Genomic DNA, 21,097 nt, shown 5'->3' on the forward strand with positions numbered 1-21,097 from the left:
TGCAAACCCTGAACCTTACAGCCTGGCTTATTCTCTGAATACACCCCCAGCAACCCTCAGCAAACAGGTGCTGGACGTCATCCTTGAGGCCAGAAGGCCTAGTACTAGGAAATCCTATTCAAAAAAATGAAAAATATACTGTTCTTGGAGCCACTCTCATGGAAAGGACACAGCCATGCCCACCTTACCTCAAATCCTAGAGTACCTAGCAGAGCTGCTCCACAAAGTCCTATCCTTCTCTTCTGTTAAGATTCATGACTCTGCCATCTCAGCTCATTATAATACTGAGCCAACTCTCTTTCTCACCCTCTGGTCAAACAGTTCCTGAGAGGAGCTAACAATTTAAGACCCCCGAGGAGAGCTCCCACACCTGCGTGGGACCTTAACTTTGTACTAGAGAAGCTCATGCTTCCCCCTTTTGAGCCTGCTGCTACAGCACAGTTAAAATTCCTCTCTTGGAAAACAGCCTTACTTCTAGCCATCACTTCAGCAAGAAGAGTGTCTGAGTTACAGGCACTAATGGCTTTGGAACCCTTCATTATTTTCCATGCTGACAGGGTTTCCCTCAGGACTAACCCATTTTTTATGCCCAAGGAGGTATCCAGTGTGGCTCTAAACCAATCCATCCATTTACCAACCTTTTTCCCTAATCCTGAGAATAAAGGGGAAAGGATCCTGCACTCTTTGGACGTACATAGACAACTCAGGTTCTACCTTGACAGGACTAAGCCTTTCAGAGAATCTGACCAGCTGCTAGTCAGCTTTCCTACAGTGGCAGAGGGCAAGGCCATTTCACAGCAAATCATTTCCAAATGGATAGCACACTGCATCCATTTCTGCTACAAACACCATGGAAAACCTACCCCACAGGGATCAGAACTCATTCCTCTAGGGCTACCTCAACCTCTACAGCATTTCTCAGGGGAGTCCCTACCAGGGACATCCTGGAAGCTACAACCTGGAGTTCTGTACACACCTTCACCAAGCATTACCACTTACCTGTCTTTTCCAAATCCAGAGCTGGATTTGCCACAGCAGTCTTACAAGGCCTGCTAGCCAGCCCTAACATTACTTGACTGCCTCCACCCTTCCTCAGCGTTGGGAATCAACCCAAGTGTGATGACTGCAACAGTGAAACAAAAAGAACATAGTACAGATGTTCATCGTGCATACAGCTGTAGTCATAACAGATGGGTTCTCCTGCCATCAGGCGGGTCCTCGGTCGGCCGTATTCCAAAGTCTAGGTCCGGCGTCGGCTGTCATCGCTTCTTCCCTGACGTCAGTGCGACAGGGGTATAAAAGAACCAGCCGACGCCATTTTCTTCAGTCTTTCTTGCCAGCGGTGCCCGGCAGAAGCAGTTCGCAAGTTCGGTCGGCCAACTCCTGAAATTAAAATTTTGCAACGAAGTCTTCTTGAAAGCTAAGTACCCGTTGAAACTTTTCTTGCCTCAGACCGATGTCAGACAAAGTTAATAATTGTATTTCATGTGGGAAGCAAATACCGCATAAGGATTTTCATTCCCTCTGCAATCCTTGCTTAGGCCCAGACCACGTCTCAGTCTGTCGTTTTTGTGCTACATTCAACAAAGCACTATTAAGCATCGGTGAGTTCGCCCAGCACTATTTTGGCAAAAAAAAAAAAAATTAACTATATTATGTCGGATACTCCGACTCCAGTTTTGTCTAAAATAACGCAAAGATAAGGACCGACACACGAGGTCCGCGGCCTCACCGACACCCGCCAAAGCTGACTACAGGTGGTCCGGTTCTCAGTGAGGCCCGCAGCCCCTGCCTACCGGCGACACTTCATTGGTGGTGTCTTCTGTGCCCGAGGCTCCTCGCCCACACCCGACTACAGATACGAAGCCACTCTTGGTGGTGAATCTCAAAATGTAGACAGGTCTGCCTCCTCTCAAGGTGTCTTCAGACCTTCCTCTTCTTTTTCCATCAAGGCTTTCACTAAGTCTAAAGCAGCCATGCATTCTAAGAGACAAGTTACACAGGGCCCTTCTCCAGGCCCCATGCCTAAAAAACAGATGCTTAAAATGGCTGAGGATTTAATTACTCTTATCAGGGGTTCAACCCCCGGACAAAGGCCCAGAGTGGAGGAAGAATCCCCCTCTGACCAGGCCTCCATTATTTCAGAGCACTCTGATGAACAGGAACATTCTTACTCCCCTTTTGAAGATTCTGATGCAGAGGAGTCCATTCCCTCTTTCTCCCCCCCCAGAGGATTACTCATTTGGGGAAACCTTACATACCTTAAGGGAACACTTCCACTGGGAAGGCCAAGAGTACTCAGATTCCAAGAAAAGGCTTAGGGATTTTTTCTTGCTACCTCAGCACAGGCCTCTGGCTATACCTCCTGTCTTAGACATACTAGATGATGTGTACTCAGAGGCCTACCTTAACCCAGATTCCTTACCTCCAGCCCCAGTCAAGCCTGACAGGTACTACCGGGTTCCTGACTCACACCAATTTTTATACAAAAGCCATGTGGCTGACCCAGAAACTATCTCACAGGGCCCCAAGGGAATTAAGGCCTCCACTGCTAAAAATCCATTACCTTCCGAGAGATTCCAGATCCTTAGAAAGGTGGGGAAAAAAAGGTATACACCTCGGCCACCTTAACCATGAGGGCATTAAACTGCCAGTTCCATATGCTAAAGTACCAACAGTTTCTGTTATCACAGTTGAGAAGTAAAATGTCACAACGTGAACAACCAGACTTGAAGGAGTTGCAGGATTTGATGCATAGTGCAGAACAACTGGGTAAACATACCTTGCAATGTGGTTTTGATGCTCTAGAGGCCTCATGTAGAGCTGCTGTTACAGGATCAGTCATACGTAGACATGCCTGGCTCAAGGAGCAAACCGTACCAGATCATGTCAAAGCAAAATTACTAGATGCCCCTCTACAAAAGGATGTATTATTTGGTGTTAAAGCTGAGGAGGTATTAAAGAAAATGGAGGAAAAGGCTAAATCAATGCAAACAGTGAAAGATTTTCTACAGGTACAACCTCCACGTTTCAGTAGAAATTGGCCTTCTAAAAATTGGTCCTTTCCAGCCACGGACAGACCCCAAAGAGGTAGATACAGGCACCCGAGGGGCAGAGGGCAATCTCAAGGATCGTTTAGAGGCAGACATTGGCAAGCTCCTACACAAAGAGGTGGTGAGGATAGTTCGCAGCCATTCAGAAAGCAAGCCCAATGACTTTCCCCTTTGCATGCCAAGCAAGGCTCAAATGGCAGCACCCTTAGGCGGAAAACTGGCATTTTCCAAAAATTGGCATATTGTCACAAAAGACAAATGGATCCTGGACATTATAAACAGAGGCTACAGATTCCATTTTCACACCCTTCCAAAAATGAGAGGCATGCCAAACCTGCCACACAATCAAAGGGCAGAGGCACAAAGACAAATTTCAGATCTCATGGACATGAAAGCTATTCAAGAGGTACCTACTCACGAACAAGGTCAAGGTTTTTATTCCAGACTATTCCTGGTACCAAGGAAGGGAAAAGATTGGAGACCTATTTTGGACCTATCCATCCTAAACACATTTTTACTCATACCAAAGTTCAAGATGCTCACATTACAGCAGCTTCTTCCCATGCTGGGCAAGGAGTCTTGGCTGGTAACATTGGACCTCAAGGAGGCATACCTGCATGTCCCAATCAGACAAAATTGCAGAAGATACCTCAGATTTCTTGCAGGTTCAACCCATTATCAATTCTCTGCATTGCCCTTTGGCTTATCTACTGTGCCCAGAGTATTCACAAAATGCCTGGCATCAGTAATTGCCTACTGCAGACTTCAAGGGATACAAATATACCCATATTTGGACGACTGCCTGATCCAAGCGGACAGCAAGCACATACTTCTGAAACATCTGTCTTTTGTAATAATGTTGTTGAATTCTCTGGGATACACAGTCAACAAAAAGAAATCAAGGCTAATACCCTCTCAGAAAATAATTTTCCTGGGTGCCAACTTGGACACAAACACTCAGATGGCCTACCTCATGCCAGAGAAGCAGGGGCAACTAACTCAATACTTCAGAACACTAGCAAATTTCACCAGGCTGACTGCAAGGAAAATCCTGCAGGCTCTGGGATTCATGGCATCTTGCATCCTACTAATCCCATGTGCAAAGCTGCATATGAGGAAACTTCAATGGTACCTGAAAAACCTATGGTCTCAACACAGCCACAGTTTGGAAACAATAATACCACTAATTCCATGTCTTCAAAAGGAATTTCTGTGGTGGGCTCAAGCATGCCAAACAAACACAGGTCTCCCATTCTGCAAGCCTCAAGCAAATCACTTCATCACAACAGACGCCTCGGACTACATGGGGCACATGACAGATTGGTGCATTCAGGGCAAATGGTCCCAAAAAGAAAAGCACCTTCACATCAATCAAAAGGAAATGCTAGCAGTAATAAATGCTATTATAGCTTTCAAAGACTTTCTGCATCCAGGTCAACTATTGATAAGGACAGACAACACCACAGTAATGTGGTACATAAACAAACGGAGGAACCCATTCATACCCCCTATGCAGGCTGGCCATGTCACTTTGGAACATGGCCCTGGAATTACAAATCGAACTTCAAGCACAGTACTTGCCAGGCAAGGAAAACACGCTGGCAGACAACCTAAGCAAAAATATGACAGATCCACACGAATGGAAGTTGCATCCTCAAGTTTTTACAGAGATAGTTCAAGCATGGGGAAGGCCAGACATAGATCTCTTTGCCTCCCACAAAAATCACCAATTGACAAAATTCTACTCAAGGACTTTTCATCCAAGGGCCTAGAGAGTGGACGCTCTCTCTTTCAGTTGGACAACAATGACAGTTTATGCCTTTCCACCTCTTCCTCTGCTGCCCAAAGTTCTATTAAAAACCAGAGCAGACAGACCAAAGATGATTCTCATTACTCCAGACTGGCCAAGACAGCACTGGTACCCACTACTGAGGAGCCTGACGCATTCCCCTCCATGGACCCTACCTCTAATGCCTCTTCGTCTGACTCAGCACAGCTTCAAAACTCTTCACAGTCAGCTGAAAACACTCAATCTGGCTGCATGGAAGATTCCTTAACAGACCCTACTCTCCAAGGAGGTGCAGGATGTCATTTTGGAGGCCAGAAGGCAGTCTACTAGAAAAGCTGACTCCGCAAAATGGAAACGGTTTTGTGCCTGGAATGAGAAAAAGGGCCAGAATCCTGGAAAACTGAATTTACCTCAAATATTACAGTATCTAGCTGAGCTGCTAAGCAGTGGACTTTCATTTTCCTCCATCAAAGTCCATGCCTCAGCCATTTCTGCAGAATACAACACTGATCCTCCTTTATTCTCTCACCCCCTCTTAAGACAGTTCCTCAGAGGGGCTAAGAATATAAAACCCCCAAGGAAACAACCAATACCTGCTTGGGACCTCAATTTCATTCTAGAAAAGCTGACCTTGCCTCCTTTTGAGCCAGCTGCCTCAACAGATTTGCAATATTTGTCCTGGAAAACAGCTTTCCTTCTGGCTATCACCTCAGCTCGTAGGGTATCGGAACTAGAAGCCCTCATGGCTGTGCAGCCTTTTATCATCTTCCATCAGGACAGAGTTTCCTTACGAACCAACCCGTCCTTTATGCCAAAGGTGGTATCCAGGGTAGCTTTGAATCTGGCTATACACTTACCTACCTTTTACCCTAATCCTCAAAACAAAGGGGAGAGACTGCTACATTCCTTGGACATCCACAGACAGCTGCGTTATTATTTGGACAGAACAAAGCCCTTCAGAAAATCAGAACAGCTCTTTGTGTCCTATGCTATAGGAGCTCAAGGGAAACCAATTTCCAAACAGACAATTTCAAAATGGATAGCCCACTGCATACGCTTTTGTTACTCTTTTCATGGTAAAACTGTACCTGCAGGCATCAGATCTCACTCCACAAGGGCCACAGCTACCTCTGCAGCTTTCCTCAGAGGAGTTCCTACCAAAGATATTTTGGAAGCAGCCACTTGGAGTTCTGTGCATACCTTCTCCAAGCACTACCACCTACCATTATACTCCAAAACTAGAGCAGGATTTGCCACTGCAGTCTTGCAGGGCATCCTGGCTCCTCCTAATTCCACCTAGTGCCTACCACCCCTTTCTTAGCTTTGGGATTCTACCCATCTGTTATGACTGCAGCTGTATGCACAATGAACATAGTACAGTTTTGTACCTACCATAAATGTAGATGTTCGAGTGCTAATACAGCTGCAGTCCAGGTTTCCCTCCCTCCTTCCCCTCTTGGGACAGGCCTTTTGGCTAACACCTCCTCATACAACCTGATTGGAGTATTCATTTATGGTGTATTTGCTTGCAACTACTGTATTTTGATTATATGGCATTGCTTTGACACAAATTTATATATTGCCTTCCTTCTGGGGGCACCTGACATCTGGGGCAAGAAAAACTGAAGAAAATGGCGTCTGCTGGTTCTTTTATACCCCTGTCGCACTGACGTCAGGGAAGAAGCGACGACAGCCGACGCCGGACCTAGACTTTGGAATTCGGCCGACCGAGGACCCGCCTGACGGCAGGAGAACCCATCTGTTATGACTGCAGCTGTATTAACACTCGAACATCTACATTTATGGTAGGTACAAAACTGTACTTTGTGTACACTTACCACAAATGTAGATGTTCAAGTGTATTCACTGTTGCAGTCCTGGTTACCCTCCCTTCAGCCCCCTGACTCTTCTATGCTTTCTACCTATCCTCTTTTTGGCCATATCTTATGGCTTTGGTATTTACTTTTTACTGGAGGTGTTCCACACCATGTAATTGCTTCCTATTTTGGGGGCTCCTGACATCTGGGGCAAAAAAAACTGATGTAATGGCGTCTGCTGCATGTTTTATACCCCTGACGACCTGATGTTGTGGAAGAGGCGACAGCATCCGATGCAGAAATCCCAAGACTCTGGTATTCGGGCCAACTGAGGGCTACCTGCAGGCAGATCACCCAAGTGTGAAGACTGCAACAGTGAATACACTTGAACATCTACATTTATGGTAAGTGTACACAACTGTACTTTTCTGAGCCCAGTTCAGAATATTTTTATAGGCTTTAAGACATTAGTTTGTCTACCACTAGTACATTTCCCTACAGAGTTTTCTTGCTAAGAAGAACTGATGTGCACTAACACAGACACCAGCATTATTGAAGAAGGAGGTGTGAGCAACCATCACTGCCAGTTTTGGCACAGGGTCAGTTTTTGCCTGCACAAGGATATCCTAGTTCTGTAGAAAAAAATTACTATCAACAGTGCCGCTTCAGTGGTGAATGACCTGAATGCTACAGTAACCTCTTCCTTGCAGGTCACGGTCACTGAGAGTGTCCTTGTACAGCTGTACTAACCCTTTTAAGTTTATGGTAACCTCACCCTTCCCAAGAAAAAATAAACTTGTGTATGTTAGCATTTGCATGATGATCACTGGGTGAAAGTAGGAGATTTCTAATTTTTTTCTGCATTGACCCCACTGGCCTACTTTGAAATAGGTGCTTGAAAAATGTTCTCTGTTGCATACTAATCATGATGTTTTTAACAAAGACTGAAACACTCAGATTTAGCTAACTATCCTGGTGCCGTTTTCCAAGCATGTGTCCCTCTGACATGAGGAGCAAAAAAAAAAAAAAAGTCCACAGAGCACTGGCACTAGACTTTATGAAAACAAATTCCATTTTAACTGTAGCACACTGCTTGCTACTGAGAACACTTACCAATTAATTACTGTAATAGAACTTTCCTGTTGTCAGCAGGTTTGAGCTGCCACCTTGAAGTTGGTTTCCACTGTCTGTCCTGTACAGGTTTCCTTAGGCTGCTTTCAGAATGATTAATGTTCAGAGGAGTTGTTCCTCTGCTTCATTTTATTGAAAATGAAATTGTCTGTAATATCGTCAACCATCAATATGGAGAATTGGAATCTCTGAAGCTTCTGTTGTAGGTCTTTATTGGCTATTCTTGCGTGCATCTGTTTTTCTCTTGAATGAGTTATAATTTTTTTAAACATAGTTGCAATTTTTTACTTTCAGCAACATCTCAATGACTTGATGACAAGGAAGTGGCTGAGTGGATGTAATGCTGTTGATACTATCTGTGTCACTATTGAAGATTACTTTAGCGACTTTGCCCGAATTAAAAAGCCCTACAACAAGGTATGTAATATGTTGCATTACAAGTGACATGCACTTTACTAGTAGCCAAGTTAAAAGTAAACATAAAGTTTTAAATTAATAGAAAAATGAGAAGCAAAATGTTGTGAAAGTAAAAAGTAAGAACAGCTCAGGAGCTTAATAAAATCCACCAAAGCCATGTTTGAGGCTAAAATAGCTACTCAAGCCAAAGACAATCAAAAGGCCTTTTTTAGTTATGGTTATAATCTCAAAAGTGCAACACACCAATGCACTGAGCTGATTGTGATGCCTACACTGAGGCTGAAGATATAAGATACAAGATCTAATAATCAAAACCTCACTGAAGTACACAAACCTACATGCAGCCCAGGGCAACTTCTCCTATCTTTCTCCCTTGCTCGAAAATGGAACCTAACAAAAATCACTCCTCTTTCAAGTCATTGCTCCATTCATACCTCTCCACTAACTGGGATTGCTCCTGCTCCCACACCTCCTAGCTTCCTTCCAACTAATCTAGCATACCTCAATCTAGGTTGGCAATGCTACCTGCCACATAGACATATAACATACCTTCTCTCTAGAAATCTTAAACTGCTTGTGTAATTCAACACTTTTGTTTAACTACTAATGACTTTATGTTTTGAACTTACTGTATTAACTCTTGTATTACTTACTGTAGAGATTTGTACCTATTTTCCACTGTAGAGGTTTGTACCTATTTTCCTAAGAGATGTTACTGGTTTATCTCCTGGCAATATTTCTTGCTGATTATTGTATACACTATATCTTGTTGAAATTTTTGTAAATACTTTTACTGTGGAGCTTTTCTCCCCGAGCCTCCATTGAAAAAGGGCTCATCTTGGCCCAGTGGACTTTCCTGGTCAACAAACTGCAAATAAATAAATATAGCAAACCTCTTGGCTAATAAGTTTATCTCTGGCTTTACTTCTCTCTCCTCTCCACCTGATATACACAAAACGGGCTCATCTTCAGGTATTACTCAAGACAAAGTACTAAAAGTGCTAAAAATAGCTAAAAATATTACATTGATAGGTCCCGAAAATGGGCGTGGCTGCACCTTAAATAGCATGAAGCACAGTTTAGTCACCCCCCCCCCCCAACAATACTGTTTAACCTCTGCCTCCTTAGAGTTTTTGTATCATAGGTTCATAGGTAGGTACTAGGCTATCTGCCCGAGGGCATTTATAAGCCTAGCCAGAGTGTGTCGGCTTTCGCCGCCCCATTGATTTCATTCAGACCCAATGAAGTGATCCCAGGGATGTATTTTCTGTTACCCATCCACTCGTCAAGGCTTCTCTTGAAAAGTGTTAGTGAGGGGCTCTGCCTAATGTAGTTAGGAATTTTATTCCAAAGCATGGGGAGTCTCTGTGACAGGAATCTATCCCTCCAGCATGTTCTATTTATTGTTGTGGCAAGGTTTAGCTGACTAGAGCGCGTGGCTCGCAGTGATTAGGATTTCTTTAGGTGGAGCATGTCCATCAATTCTGAGTTGGACATGGCTTTGTAAGTCAGGCAGAGATCACCTCTGAGTAAGCGATATGCCACTGAGTACAGCTGGAGTTTTTTCAGTCGGGCTGCATAGGACATATGTTTGAGGCCAATAATCCTCTTGGTGAGGTGCTTTTGTGGTCTTTCCAGCTGTTGGAAATGTCTTGTGAGGTACATCCCAAGTGGGGCATTGTACTCTATGATGGGTCTGATGAGTGACGAGTAGAGGGGCACTATAACCTCTTTATTTTTAGGTGCGAACCTTTTAGTAATTAGATGGGCCACATAGAAGGATTTCCTAACTACTTTGGCAATATGATTGTCAAAGGAGAGATTACTATCTACCTGGGTCCCCAGATCTCTTATTACCTCTTCTGTATTAATGGGGCCACCGCCTATGTGATAATTCATGGGTGTTTTGTTTTTCTCAGACGAGATGACTATGCATTTTTTGGCATTTAGCTTGAGGCCATGACTTTGACACCAGGTGTCTGTCTCAGTAAGGCCTTTTTGAAGGATGTCCGTGTTAGCCGGAGAGTCAATTATGGCTCCCAGTTTGCAGTCATCGGCAAACTTGGTCAGCCATAGTCCTCCTGTGTTTGCCTGTACTTCTGAGAAATCAATGCCTAACAGTAGGGGTCCCAGAACCGAGCCTTGTGGGACACCACTTGTGACTGGTTTAGAGTCGGACCTGGAGCCCGCTTTTCTTACCATGTGAGTTCTGTATGTAAGCCAGTTGGCAACCCATCTTGTGACGTAGGAGTTTATGTTCAGGCTGGTGAGTTTTTCTATAATACCCGAGTGAGGAATGGTGTTGAATGCCTTGGCAAGATCAAGGTAGGCTGTGTGAACCACCTTTCCCTCGTCTATGGCCTTGGTTACTGTCTCGAAGAAGTCAACCAGGTTTAGTAGGCATGATCTGCCCTTAACAAAGCCAAACTGGGTCGGGTCAAGTGTTTGGAGGTTCCCAATGTCTTTGTTAATGAGTTCCATGATGATGCGCTCCATAGCCTTGCAGACCAGGCTAGTCAGGCTTATGGGGCGATATTTACCAGGGTCAGTTGTGGCCCCTCCTTTGTGGAGCGGAATAACCATTGCTGTGCACCATTTTATGGGCACATAGCCTGTGGAGAGGCTGAGGTTGAACAGCGTGTTTAGGTGGGGGGTTAGTTCGTTCTGGAGTTCATGCAAGATGCAGCCTGGGACACCATCTGGCCCCATTGATGCTATGTTTTTGGCTTTTGAAAGGGCTGTATTCACCTGTGCTTCTGTGATTTCTGGGGCACAACACTTTTCCGGTATTGCTGTGGGCCCTTTTGAAGGGGAAAGGGATGTGAAGTTTGCACTGAATCTATCTGCCAGTATGTTGGCAATATCAGTAGGTTCAGTATATTTTGTGCTATTTTGCCCCATCTCAGAGCATATCAGCGAGTTGCCACTTAGATTCTTGACATAGCTAAAGAAGGCTTTGTGGTTATCTTTCGAATCCTTGGCTATTTTTCATTCGAAGTTAGCCTTGGATGATTTTATGAGGGACCTTAGTTTCTTACTGATACTGATCAGGGATGTCTTTCCTTCTTGGGATTTGCTTTTTTTCTGAATTAGTTTCCTCCTTTTGTTGTATAACCTGTTTATGGCAGGGGTCCACCAGACTGGTTTCCTTCTCTTAGGGGAGTGAGTCTTGGTTTTGCTAGGGATGGCACGATCCATGCATCCTTGTAGGTGCTTATAGAGTGCAATTGTAAAAGATTTTGCATCTTGGGCAGTGTTATCCTTTAGCATGGGGGCTGTGAAACTTACCACCTCTGCCTTAAGTAAGGTGAAGTTTGCTTTAGAAAAGTTTTTCACTGTGGTTTCCTTGGTTGGGGGTGGTGGTGGGGTGTGGACATCCAGGATGATTAGTTTATGATCTGATCTAACCAGTGACTGGTTGACCTCCGGTACAGAGCACCTGTCGCCCATGTTGGTGATGACCAGGTCCAGTATGTTGTGGCCTCTGGTAGGGGAGTTTACCAGCTGATTCAGGGCATTTGAGTTGATAAACTCCAGGAAGCTCTGAGCCTGGGAGTTTGTACTCAAGTAGTTTTCCCAGTTAATGGTAGGGTAATTGAAATCTCCCAATATCAGGGTGTTCGGTAGGGCCTTCATGTTTTCAAGTGTGTCTAGAAAGGTGGAGTGGTGGTCCTGGGTCATGGAGGGTGATCTGTAGCAGGCCACAATTTGCATTGCAGATTTGCCCGATGTTAGTTGCACATGGATAATCTCAGAGGTATCATGCTGCACCACTAACCTGGAGGTGTGGGTATCCTTGATGAATATGGATACATCCCCTCCTTTTGTGTTTCGGTCCATGTTCTGTGGCCGAAATGTTTGGTATGAGTTGTAGCCCAGTATTGCTGGAGTGCTCTCTGGAGCCTTGAACCAGGTTTCAGTTACTGCACAGATGTCGACGTTCTCCTTACTTAGGAGTGCTTCGAGCGCATTCATTTTGAGATTTAAACTCCTGGCGTTGAGTAGCTTAACCCTCATTTTTTTACTTGCTGTTTATGGAGGTGGGTTTGAATTTTGAGCCTTGCCTAAGAAAGGCACTATGGGGGCAGCAAGAGCCTTGGCCAGTATTCGAAAGCCAAGGGGGTGACCGGTGCAAGCCGTCTCTTGCGAAGCAACGCAGCTTGTCGAGCATGTCATCCCAGGCTGACAGACACTGGATCCCCTTTGAATGACACCAGAAGCTTAGCCAATTGTTGAAATTGATAATTTTTTCTTTATACTGCGGTATCATTCTTGGTGAGGGCAGGATGCTAATGGTCAGGGTCATACCCGCCTGGAGTACATGATCAAAGAGCTCTTCCATGTCTCTTTTCATGTAGTCCAGGGAGGTACGTCTCAGGTCATTCACACCAACATGAACAATGAGAGAGTCATATTTGTACTTGTTCTGGAGTGACCTGAGTGCTTGTGTTATGTGGCAGATTCTGGGTCCCGACAGGCAGCTAACAGTAACCTTCTCCTTGTCCAGCCTAGTGAGTGGGGCGTCAGTGTGCCTGACTATTAAGTCACCTATTACTAGTGTGTTAGGTATGTTATTTCGCCTTAAGGGCTGTGATTGTGCGGCACATTGATTTTGTGTTTTATGTGTTGTCTGGTTTGTGATAGGAAGTGCAGGTTGTTTGGGTGTCTGCTTTGGAGGTCTCTGATGCTTTTGCAGGTTTTTATTTAGAGCCTCCAAGTATGATTTTGTGTATTTATGTGTATTTTTTGCCAGTTCTGGTTTAGTAGGTCTGTGTGAGGCTGGAGGTGTGGTGCAAGTGTTAACCTTCTCCTCATGACTGTCTGTTCCATTCTTGGGTGGAGATAAGCTTAGCCTGCAGTTTGGCTGTATAATTGCATCTCTCACATATGTTAGTGTTTTGTGGTAGAAGGAGAGGGCTGTCTGTGTACATGAGGCAGTTGTAACATTGCCTCAGGATACCCAGATTCACCAGTTGGACTGGAGAGTACACCTGAAGTTGCCCTTTGGTCATGCCTGAATAGTAGAGTGAGCTGCTTAGTCACTTGGTTAATGAGGGGTGGATAAAGAGCCTTGCCCTGCTGGGCAGTCAAATGTCAGGGTATATTAGTGCTTGCTATTAGGTCTGAGCAAGTGCTGGACTGTAGGATGCTTTTTGAGTCCTTAGGTTGAGAGTTAGACTAGTTTCAAGTGAAAAACTGAAGAGGAGACTTAGTGGAGCCGGGAATAATTTAACCCTAGCTAACCAGTGCTGCCCGGCGCACAAAACAGTGCAGACGAGGTTTTTAAACTACTAACTTATGGGCTGGAACCACTCCTCCAGGGACAGATGGCTGCTCAAAGTTCCCCTCTCACAGGTGAACAGAGAAACTTCCCTCTATCCAAGTAAGGTATGGGCAACTCAGAAACTTTTGTAACACAGCCCTGAATTCAGCACTAGCCTGAAAACTGAACTGTACTAGCTTAGAAAGATGGGAAACAAGAATTTTTTTTTTGAAAAGATAAGGCAAAAACAGTAAAAAGTACACTTTAACCAGCTTTAAATGACTACAAGCGATCAGAAAAGGCTATCACACTTTAGTGTGTAGCCTACAACAGTTAAACAATTTATTTAAACAAAAAAACAACTTTTTAAAAGTGCAGGCAGTCAAATAAGTACAATATGTGAAAAAAACAAGCTTTTAAATCACAATAAGTGCTGGAAAATCAGCTTTTAGGCGGAAAACAGTTAAGTACAGCAAGAAAATACAGAAAACTGATACTCAATCACTCCAAAGTCTCTCTTTTAAGCCAGAAGGCTTATATCAGTTTAAGGCTTTCTAGTGCTTTCCAGTAGGTTAGTTACAGGAAAGATGGGAAACAAGTGCAGATGTGGTATTTAAACCAGAAAGTTGAAAGAGATGGACAACTTCCTGAATGGACAATAAACTACAATTCAAGTGAACACACTACAATATCAAGTGAATGGAAAATGGCTACAGTTATTCCCCTACATAAGGGAGGATCTTCCACAGACCCAGGTAATTATCGACCTGCAAGTCTGACCAGCCTCATATGCAGAACCCTGAAAAGACTTATGGAGCTAATCAGTAAGAACAAAGGAAACCTCCAAACCACTGGACCCATCTCTGTTTGGAGTAATCGAAGGCAGGTTGTGCTTACGCAACCTGGTGGACTTTTTTGAAATCATCAAAGCAATGGATGAAGGTAATACTGTATGCACTTCCCACCACAATCTGGCCAAAGCTTTTAGCACAGTCCCCCACTCAAGCATAGTAGAAGAGCTAGATAAACTGGAAATAAACCCCAGTGTCACCCAGTGGATTGCCAGCTGGCTAACAGATAGATAGAACACATGAAATCAAAATAGGGGAAGCTGCCTCTACAAAGTGAGTAGTCATTCACCAGAGGAGTCCCCCAGGGTTCTATGCTGGGACCTCTTCTGGTTGGTATCTATTTCTCTGAAGTAAAAGCCAATACCAAAGGACTCTGGCTGACTAAATTTGTAGATGACTGCAAGTTGGGAGCAGTCATTGAATCTCCAGATGACTTAGCCATCCTGCAGGAAGTTTTGTCCCAAATAAGTAACTGGTGTTAAAATCATGAACTGAAACTAAATGCCAAAAGATGCATTATCGTATCTTTTGGGAAGTCATCTACCCTGGAGAACTACCACACTGGAAATACGCTTCTAAGATTTGACCCAGTTGTTTGGAATTTGGGAGCTTATATGGGCAGTGACCTAAGATTTTGCCAACATGTGTCCATTGTTGTAAGAACCTCCTTCAGCATTGCACAGCTTATAAATAAAGGGATTTTGTCTAAATGTAAGGATGCTGTTGTTCCTCTTTACTCCTCTCTGATTAGGCCAATCATTGAGTATAATGCCCCCTTTGGCATGTATCTGTCCAGATGCATGCAAAATCTGGAGTGCCCACATAGATACCTCACTAAAAGCATACATGGTGTAAACCATATGTCCTTCATGGACTGACGCTAAGCCCTGTCACTATAGTCTGTACCCTACAGACAGCTAAGAAGTGACCTGTGTCTTGCATACAGGATATCATCTGACCTAATACTAATGGATTTACTGCATATCAGCAAGTCAAATGGCATCAGAAATGTTCTGTCTAGTGTGACTGTGTCAGTATCTTAGCTGCTCCTTGTGGCGTGGCTGTGACTGATTCTATAACCATCTAGACACACAGCACTTCTGTAAGTATACTTTTTTGCACTTAATCAGTTTCAGTGATAGTTAACAAAACTGTGCTGCTTTTTATTTATTTGCTTGATATTGCTGGTCTCTGTGTCTGCATTTTGTTTTTCTCCTACCCTCCCGCCCAAATAGTGTTGTATTCTTAAACTTGGTGGCTTTGGAATTGCCTGCCCCTGCTGTATATTTGATTTTGGACACTCCTCCCAGTCCCATCTCATTTGCACATACTACTGAGTACAGTGTGATCATTTGGGAAATACTATCCCCTTGCTTCTTTGATTTTGAACACTACTCCCAGTCCCATCTCATCAGCTTATTCTACTGTGTACAGAGAGAGCATTTGGGAAGGCCAACCCTGTTAGTTTCTTAATCTTGAATTTTCTTTCCTCTCCACTAAAAGAAAAAATATATATACTTTATTCAGCTGCTTTTACTGTAATTCAGCTGCTTTTACTGTAATTCCACTTTTCCTACTTTATTACATTATTTTGCCTTGTTGCTTACTCTTAAGTGTTGAAGTGATTTTATTCTGCTGTATTTATTATTGCTTGTTAGTAGCCTGAGTAAGTTTGTCTGTTATTCTAAGCCTTTTAGTTTTGGTTTTAGCATTTGGGCTTCAGGACAGTTATTTTACATTTAAGAAGGCTTTTGTGGTTTATGCTCTTGTGGACAAACCCATATCAAAACCCTCTCTACACAAGTCCATCCAAGTTTCAGAACACTGTCTGGACAATTCTCATCAGTTTCTCCTGCCAGCCTGGTCGACATGGGCATACTGAGACAATATAGCAACTGCCTCATGTTCACTGACAACCCTCTTCTCCTAGCACATAATTCTTCTACTTGCCAGAAATGCATCTGTATCAGTAACCTGGAATCTGTGCTGTCTCGCATCACAGTCAGTACTCCTGACAAAGAGGAGACTGCCAGCACAAACACCACACCATCCACATCACATAGCCAAGCACAACACACACCCACCTATGCAGAGGTCCTCAATAAAAACTTACCTAAACAGCAGAGACCTCCAAAACACACTCATAAACATTCCACACACCACCAAACACATCAGACAGCAGATAACACACCATTGTCTCACAAACACAGCCCATAAGGCATGACAGTAAACTCACGCAGCCTATAAGGCATAACAATAAACCAAACATACTAGTCATTGGCGACTTAATTGTGAGACACATCAATGTCTCCCTCACCAGGCTCGACAAGAAGATCATGGTCAGTTGTCTGTCAGGTGCCAGAATCCGCTATATCATGCATGCACTTAAGTCTCTCCACAACAGGTACAAGTATGACTCTGTCATTGTCCATGTTGGTGTGAAATGACTTGAGACATACCTCTCTGGACTATATGAAGAGAGACATGATTGAGCTCTGAGTGTGTCCCAAGCAGGTATGACCCTAACCCTAATCAGCATCCTAGCTTCACCAAGAATGATCCCACAATACCAACAAAACATAATTGACTTCAACAATTGGCTTAGTTTCTGGTGTCATTCCAAGGGGATCCAGTATCTATCTGCCTGGGATGGCATGGTTGACAAGCTTCAATGATTTGCCAGAGATGGCCTCTACTTGTCACCCCTGGGATTCAGGATTCTGGCCAAGGCTCTTGCCTCCCCCGTTGTGCTTTTTTAGGCAGTGTCCCAAAGACAAATCTTCCAACATAAAAGATCTGTCAAAAATCAAATTGAAGGTCATGCTGCTTAGCACTAGGAGTCTTAATCTGGAGGCACTCCTTGCACTGGAAGATGCCATCTGTGCAGTCACGGAAACTTGGTTCAAGGCTGCAGAGAGCACCCCTGCAGTATCAGGCTATACCTTATTCCACACATTCCAACCCCAAAATGAGGTTGGGAAGACTAAGGGTGGTGGAGTCTCTATTTTTATTAAAGACAAGCACACCTCCAGACTGGATTGCCAGCATGATGCACTAGAAGTACTCCAGGAGCAACTGACAATTGGCAAGACACCCATATAAGTTATAGCCAGCTATTGACCCCACTTCCTGACCAAGGACACCCACTTCTCTTACCTGGACCTACTTGACTTCATCAAGGTACCCCCTAACCCCCCTGATCCTTGGTGACTTCAATTACCCCACCATAGATTTGAACTATTCCTGCTCTAATGCACTCACCCAACAATTCCTTAACTTCATTAATTCTAATGCACTAGACCAGCTTGTCTCATCCCCCTCAAGGGGTGATAACATTCTAGACTGGGTTCTCACCAACATGGGCGACCACTGCACCACCCCCATACCATAGTAAGTTCTTCCCTGGTGAGATCATACTATCGGTCTGTTTCATTTAAAGTTTCTGCCCTGTCCCCCAGCCATAACCAGGCTTAAACATTTCTCAAAAGCTGACTACAACCTTCTAATGGAAGGTGTCAGTAGCTTCATACCACCCTCAGAGGATGCAGGCAACTATGCTGAACAGTATGCCAGTGCAGTATACAAGCACCTGTACAACTGCCTGGACTCAGCCTTACTCAACAGAACTAAAACCTGCTCCTCCAGGAAACGCAAACATATCTGGTGGACCTTCTCCATCAATAGGCTTTACAACAAAAGGAAGAAGCTGTTGTCCAAGGGAGAAAAACGCACAAATTCCCAGTAGGAAAAACTCCCTCCTTAGCCTCAACAAGCAAATTAGATCACTAGTGAAAACCTCCAAAGCCAATTATGAATCAAAACTAGCCTCCGAAACAAAGGGTAATCACAAAGCCTTTTTCAAGTTACATCGGGAACCTCAATGGCAATGCTCAGGTTTGTTCCAAATTGGTTCTTAACGGTACCACTAACACTGATTCTGTTGACTTAGCCAACCTGCTAGCAGATAGGTATAGCGCAAACTTCACCCACTGTTCCCTCACAAAGGCCCATTCAACATCCCCGATAATTGTCCCGCACCTCACATCTCTGTAGATCAACTGTTAAAGGCCCTACCCAAGGCAAAGAACACAGCTTCCATGGGACCAGATAGTATCCCAGTCTGTATTCTGCACCATCTCCAGCAAGAACTAGTCTCACCATTGAGCACCCTATTCAACCATAGCCTAAGTACAGGCTTCATTCCAACAGAGTGGAGAGCTGCCATTGTCATCCCCTTGCACAGAGGTGATCACACTACTGAAAACTATCACATCATTAGCTTGACAAGTCTGATCTGTAAGGCTATGGAGTGTATTATTGTGGCCCTCATAAACAAGGACATAGGCAATCTCCAAGCACTTGACCCCACCCAGTTCAGAATAGTCAAGGGCAGATCTTGCCTGTTGAACCTAGTTGACTTATTTGAGACTGTCACCAAGGCCCTGGATGAGGGAAAGTCAGTACATACAGCTTACCTTGACTTGGCCAAAGCTTTTGACACAATCCCCAACTCTGGCATCATCGAAAAGCTAACACAATTTGGTGTAAATCCCTATCTCATCAGGTGGGTGGCCAACTGGCTCACTGATAGCACCCACAAGGTCAAAATAGGTGCCTCCACCGCTGACAGCAGAACTATTACTAGTGGTGTTCCCCAGGGATCTGTCCTGGGACCCCTACTGTTTGGCGTCTAATTCTCAGAGGTCCAGGCAAAGACAAAAGGCCGTGGCTGACCAAGTTTGCAGATGACTGTAAGTTGGGTGCTGTAATTGACTCCCCATCTGATGTTAACCTACTACAAGAGGGTCTCACAGCAACAAATGACTGGTGCCAAAGTCATGGCCTTAAATCAAACTCAAAAAAAAAAAGTATTATCATGCCATTTGGCAAAAAGACGGCCCTTACTGATTACCACATCAACTGCAACCCCTAAGCACACAGCCTGTAGTGAGAGACCTGGGTACACTGGTTGACAACAGTCTTGCAATCGACCATCATGTAGCGGCAGTGGTCAGAAAAACATTTTACTTGGTTCGTCTCATAAGTAAAAAGATTGCCTCCAGAAAAATGGAGGTTATTACCTCTCTGTACTCCTCCCTCATTAGGCCAATAACTTGAGTACAACACCCCCATTTGGTATGTAAACTCTCCAAACACCTTCACCAACTGGAGAGGCCACAGAAATACCTCACAAAGAGAATCCGTGGCCTCCAAAACCTGTCATATGTGGGCAGGCTCAAATCAGTGTCACTCTGCACTGTGTCGTACAAATTGCTCAGAGTTGATCTGCATCTCGCCTACAAGGCAATCTCGGACCCTGCCCTACTAGAGATGCTCCATATCTGTAAGTCTAACTCCTCACCTAAGTCTAATATGCAACATTAACAAAACCTGCTGGAGAGACAGGTTAGTCTCCCAGAGGCTGCTCCATCTCTGGAATAGACTCCCCATTCACGTCAAACAAAGTAAGTCGCTGACCCTCTTCAAGCGCAACCTTGATGTGTGGATGGGAAACCACAAATTTGTCCCAGGGGTTCCACATGTGTCCCTTATTGACAGGGATGACAGGTGCTAATTGAGGTTTCTTTTTTGGGGGATAAACTCTTGGCTAGGCTTGTAAGGGCCCCAGGGACATTAGCCTAGTAACCTCCTATGATCCTATAATCTAAACCTCTTCTACAACATCAACAGAACAGATTGGAGGGACAGATTTATGTTGCAGAAGATACAACTGCTGCCGAACAGACTTCCCATCCATGTAAAACAAAGCTCATTCCTGTCCATATTCAAATGCAGCTTGGTTCTATAAATGTGAAACAGAACATTTACTCCAAGACTGCTCCTTGCATAACTAATTGACAGAGGCAGCTCCTAAAAGCTTTGTCATGCATGGGTCCCCACAAATTATCTGTGGTGTGATCCATGCTTTTATCACTAGGGGAAATGTGTAATTATTGACCATGGAATGCGTAAGGCAAATCTAACACTAAATGGGAGAGGTCAATTCAAGCACCAAAAGTAAAATCTTCTAGGCTTAAAATGGCCTGCAAGGGCAGCTAGCTTAATACTTTCCTATGAACTTGGTTATGCATATTTTCAGAAAATGTAATGGTTAGAAAAATTCAAATAATGTACATTTGGAGTGTATGTACTTGTAGAACTTTTCATTTTTACCCTTGCCAAGTAATTCAGTTTTTGCACTTGGATATTTTCTTGAACTGGCAGTAACAGATTGATTCCAAAACCAATTTACACTTTGGGTAAGGAGCTGCCATGAGTTTGCAGCAGTCCCAGGTACATAGCTTATTCCAAAAAGGAGGCTTGCTTTCTTCAATAAGTAATATATGCAGATGATGAAGTGTGCAAACCTTTATGGAGATTATGAAGACTACAGAAAATTGTAGAAGAATTAGAAAAATTGCTTTCTCAGACTATGGGGCAAGTAGAAGTTGGCAGTGCACATCTGATACAGCAACGACTTCGTGCTGTAGGTGGTTTGAAAAGTTGCTTACTCGTGCCTTCCTGCAGTGTAAATGGTATAGTCCAACTGTTGCCCATGTAAACCTAGTTCGAGTAGCATATTTTGTGCTTGATGGCACAGCTGGGAGAGTGGACATGCCTGTCTTGGAGGGAATGGAATATGAGACGCGATCTTTCATTGAAATCTAGTGGCAGCAGGAGCTCCGAAGCATTGCCGGAGCTTGGGAGCTGAACAGAAGTGACTGCCCCATGGGCCTAGGGCTAAGCATATGCTTGAGCAACTCCTCATAGTCCAT

The 21,097-nt window shown here is 44.1% G+C and overlaps 1 protein-coding gene across 1 annotated transcript in view; it reads left to right on the forward strand.

The window, feature by feature from the left end:
- EXOC3 (exocyst complex component 3) overlaps positions 1 to 21,097 on the forward strand; it is a gene marked incomplete in the record, with an annotated part of 966,706 nt that overhangs the window by 672,873 nt on the left and 272,736 nt on the right. Inside the window, 1 exon segment of the mRNA XM_044065090.1 lies at positions 8,085 to 8,207. Coding sequence (XP_043921025.1) covers positions 8,085 to 8,207 — 123 coding nt within the window.

This window comes from Protopterus annectens, chromosome 3.part0 (assembly GCF_019279795.1).
Source record: "Protopterus annectens isolate FY-2018-M chromosome 3.part0, PAN1.0, whole genome shotgun sequence".
NCBI lineage: Eukaryota > Metazoa > Chordata > Ceratodontiformes > Protopteridae > Protopterus > Protopterus annectens.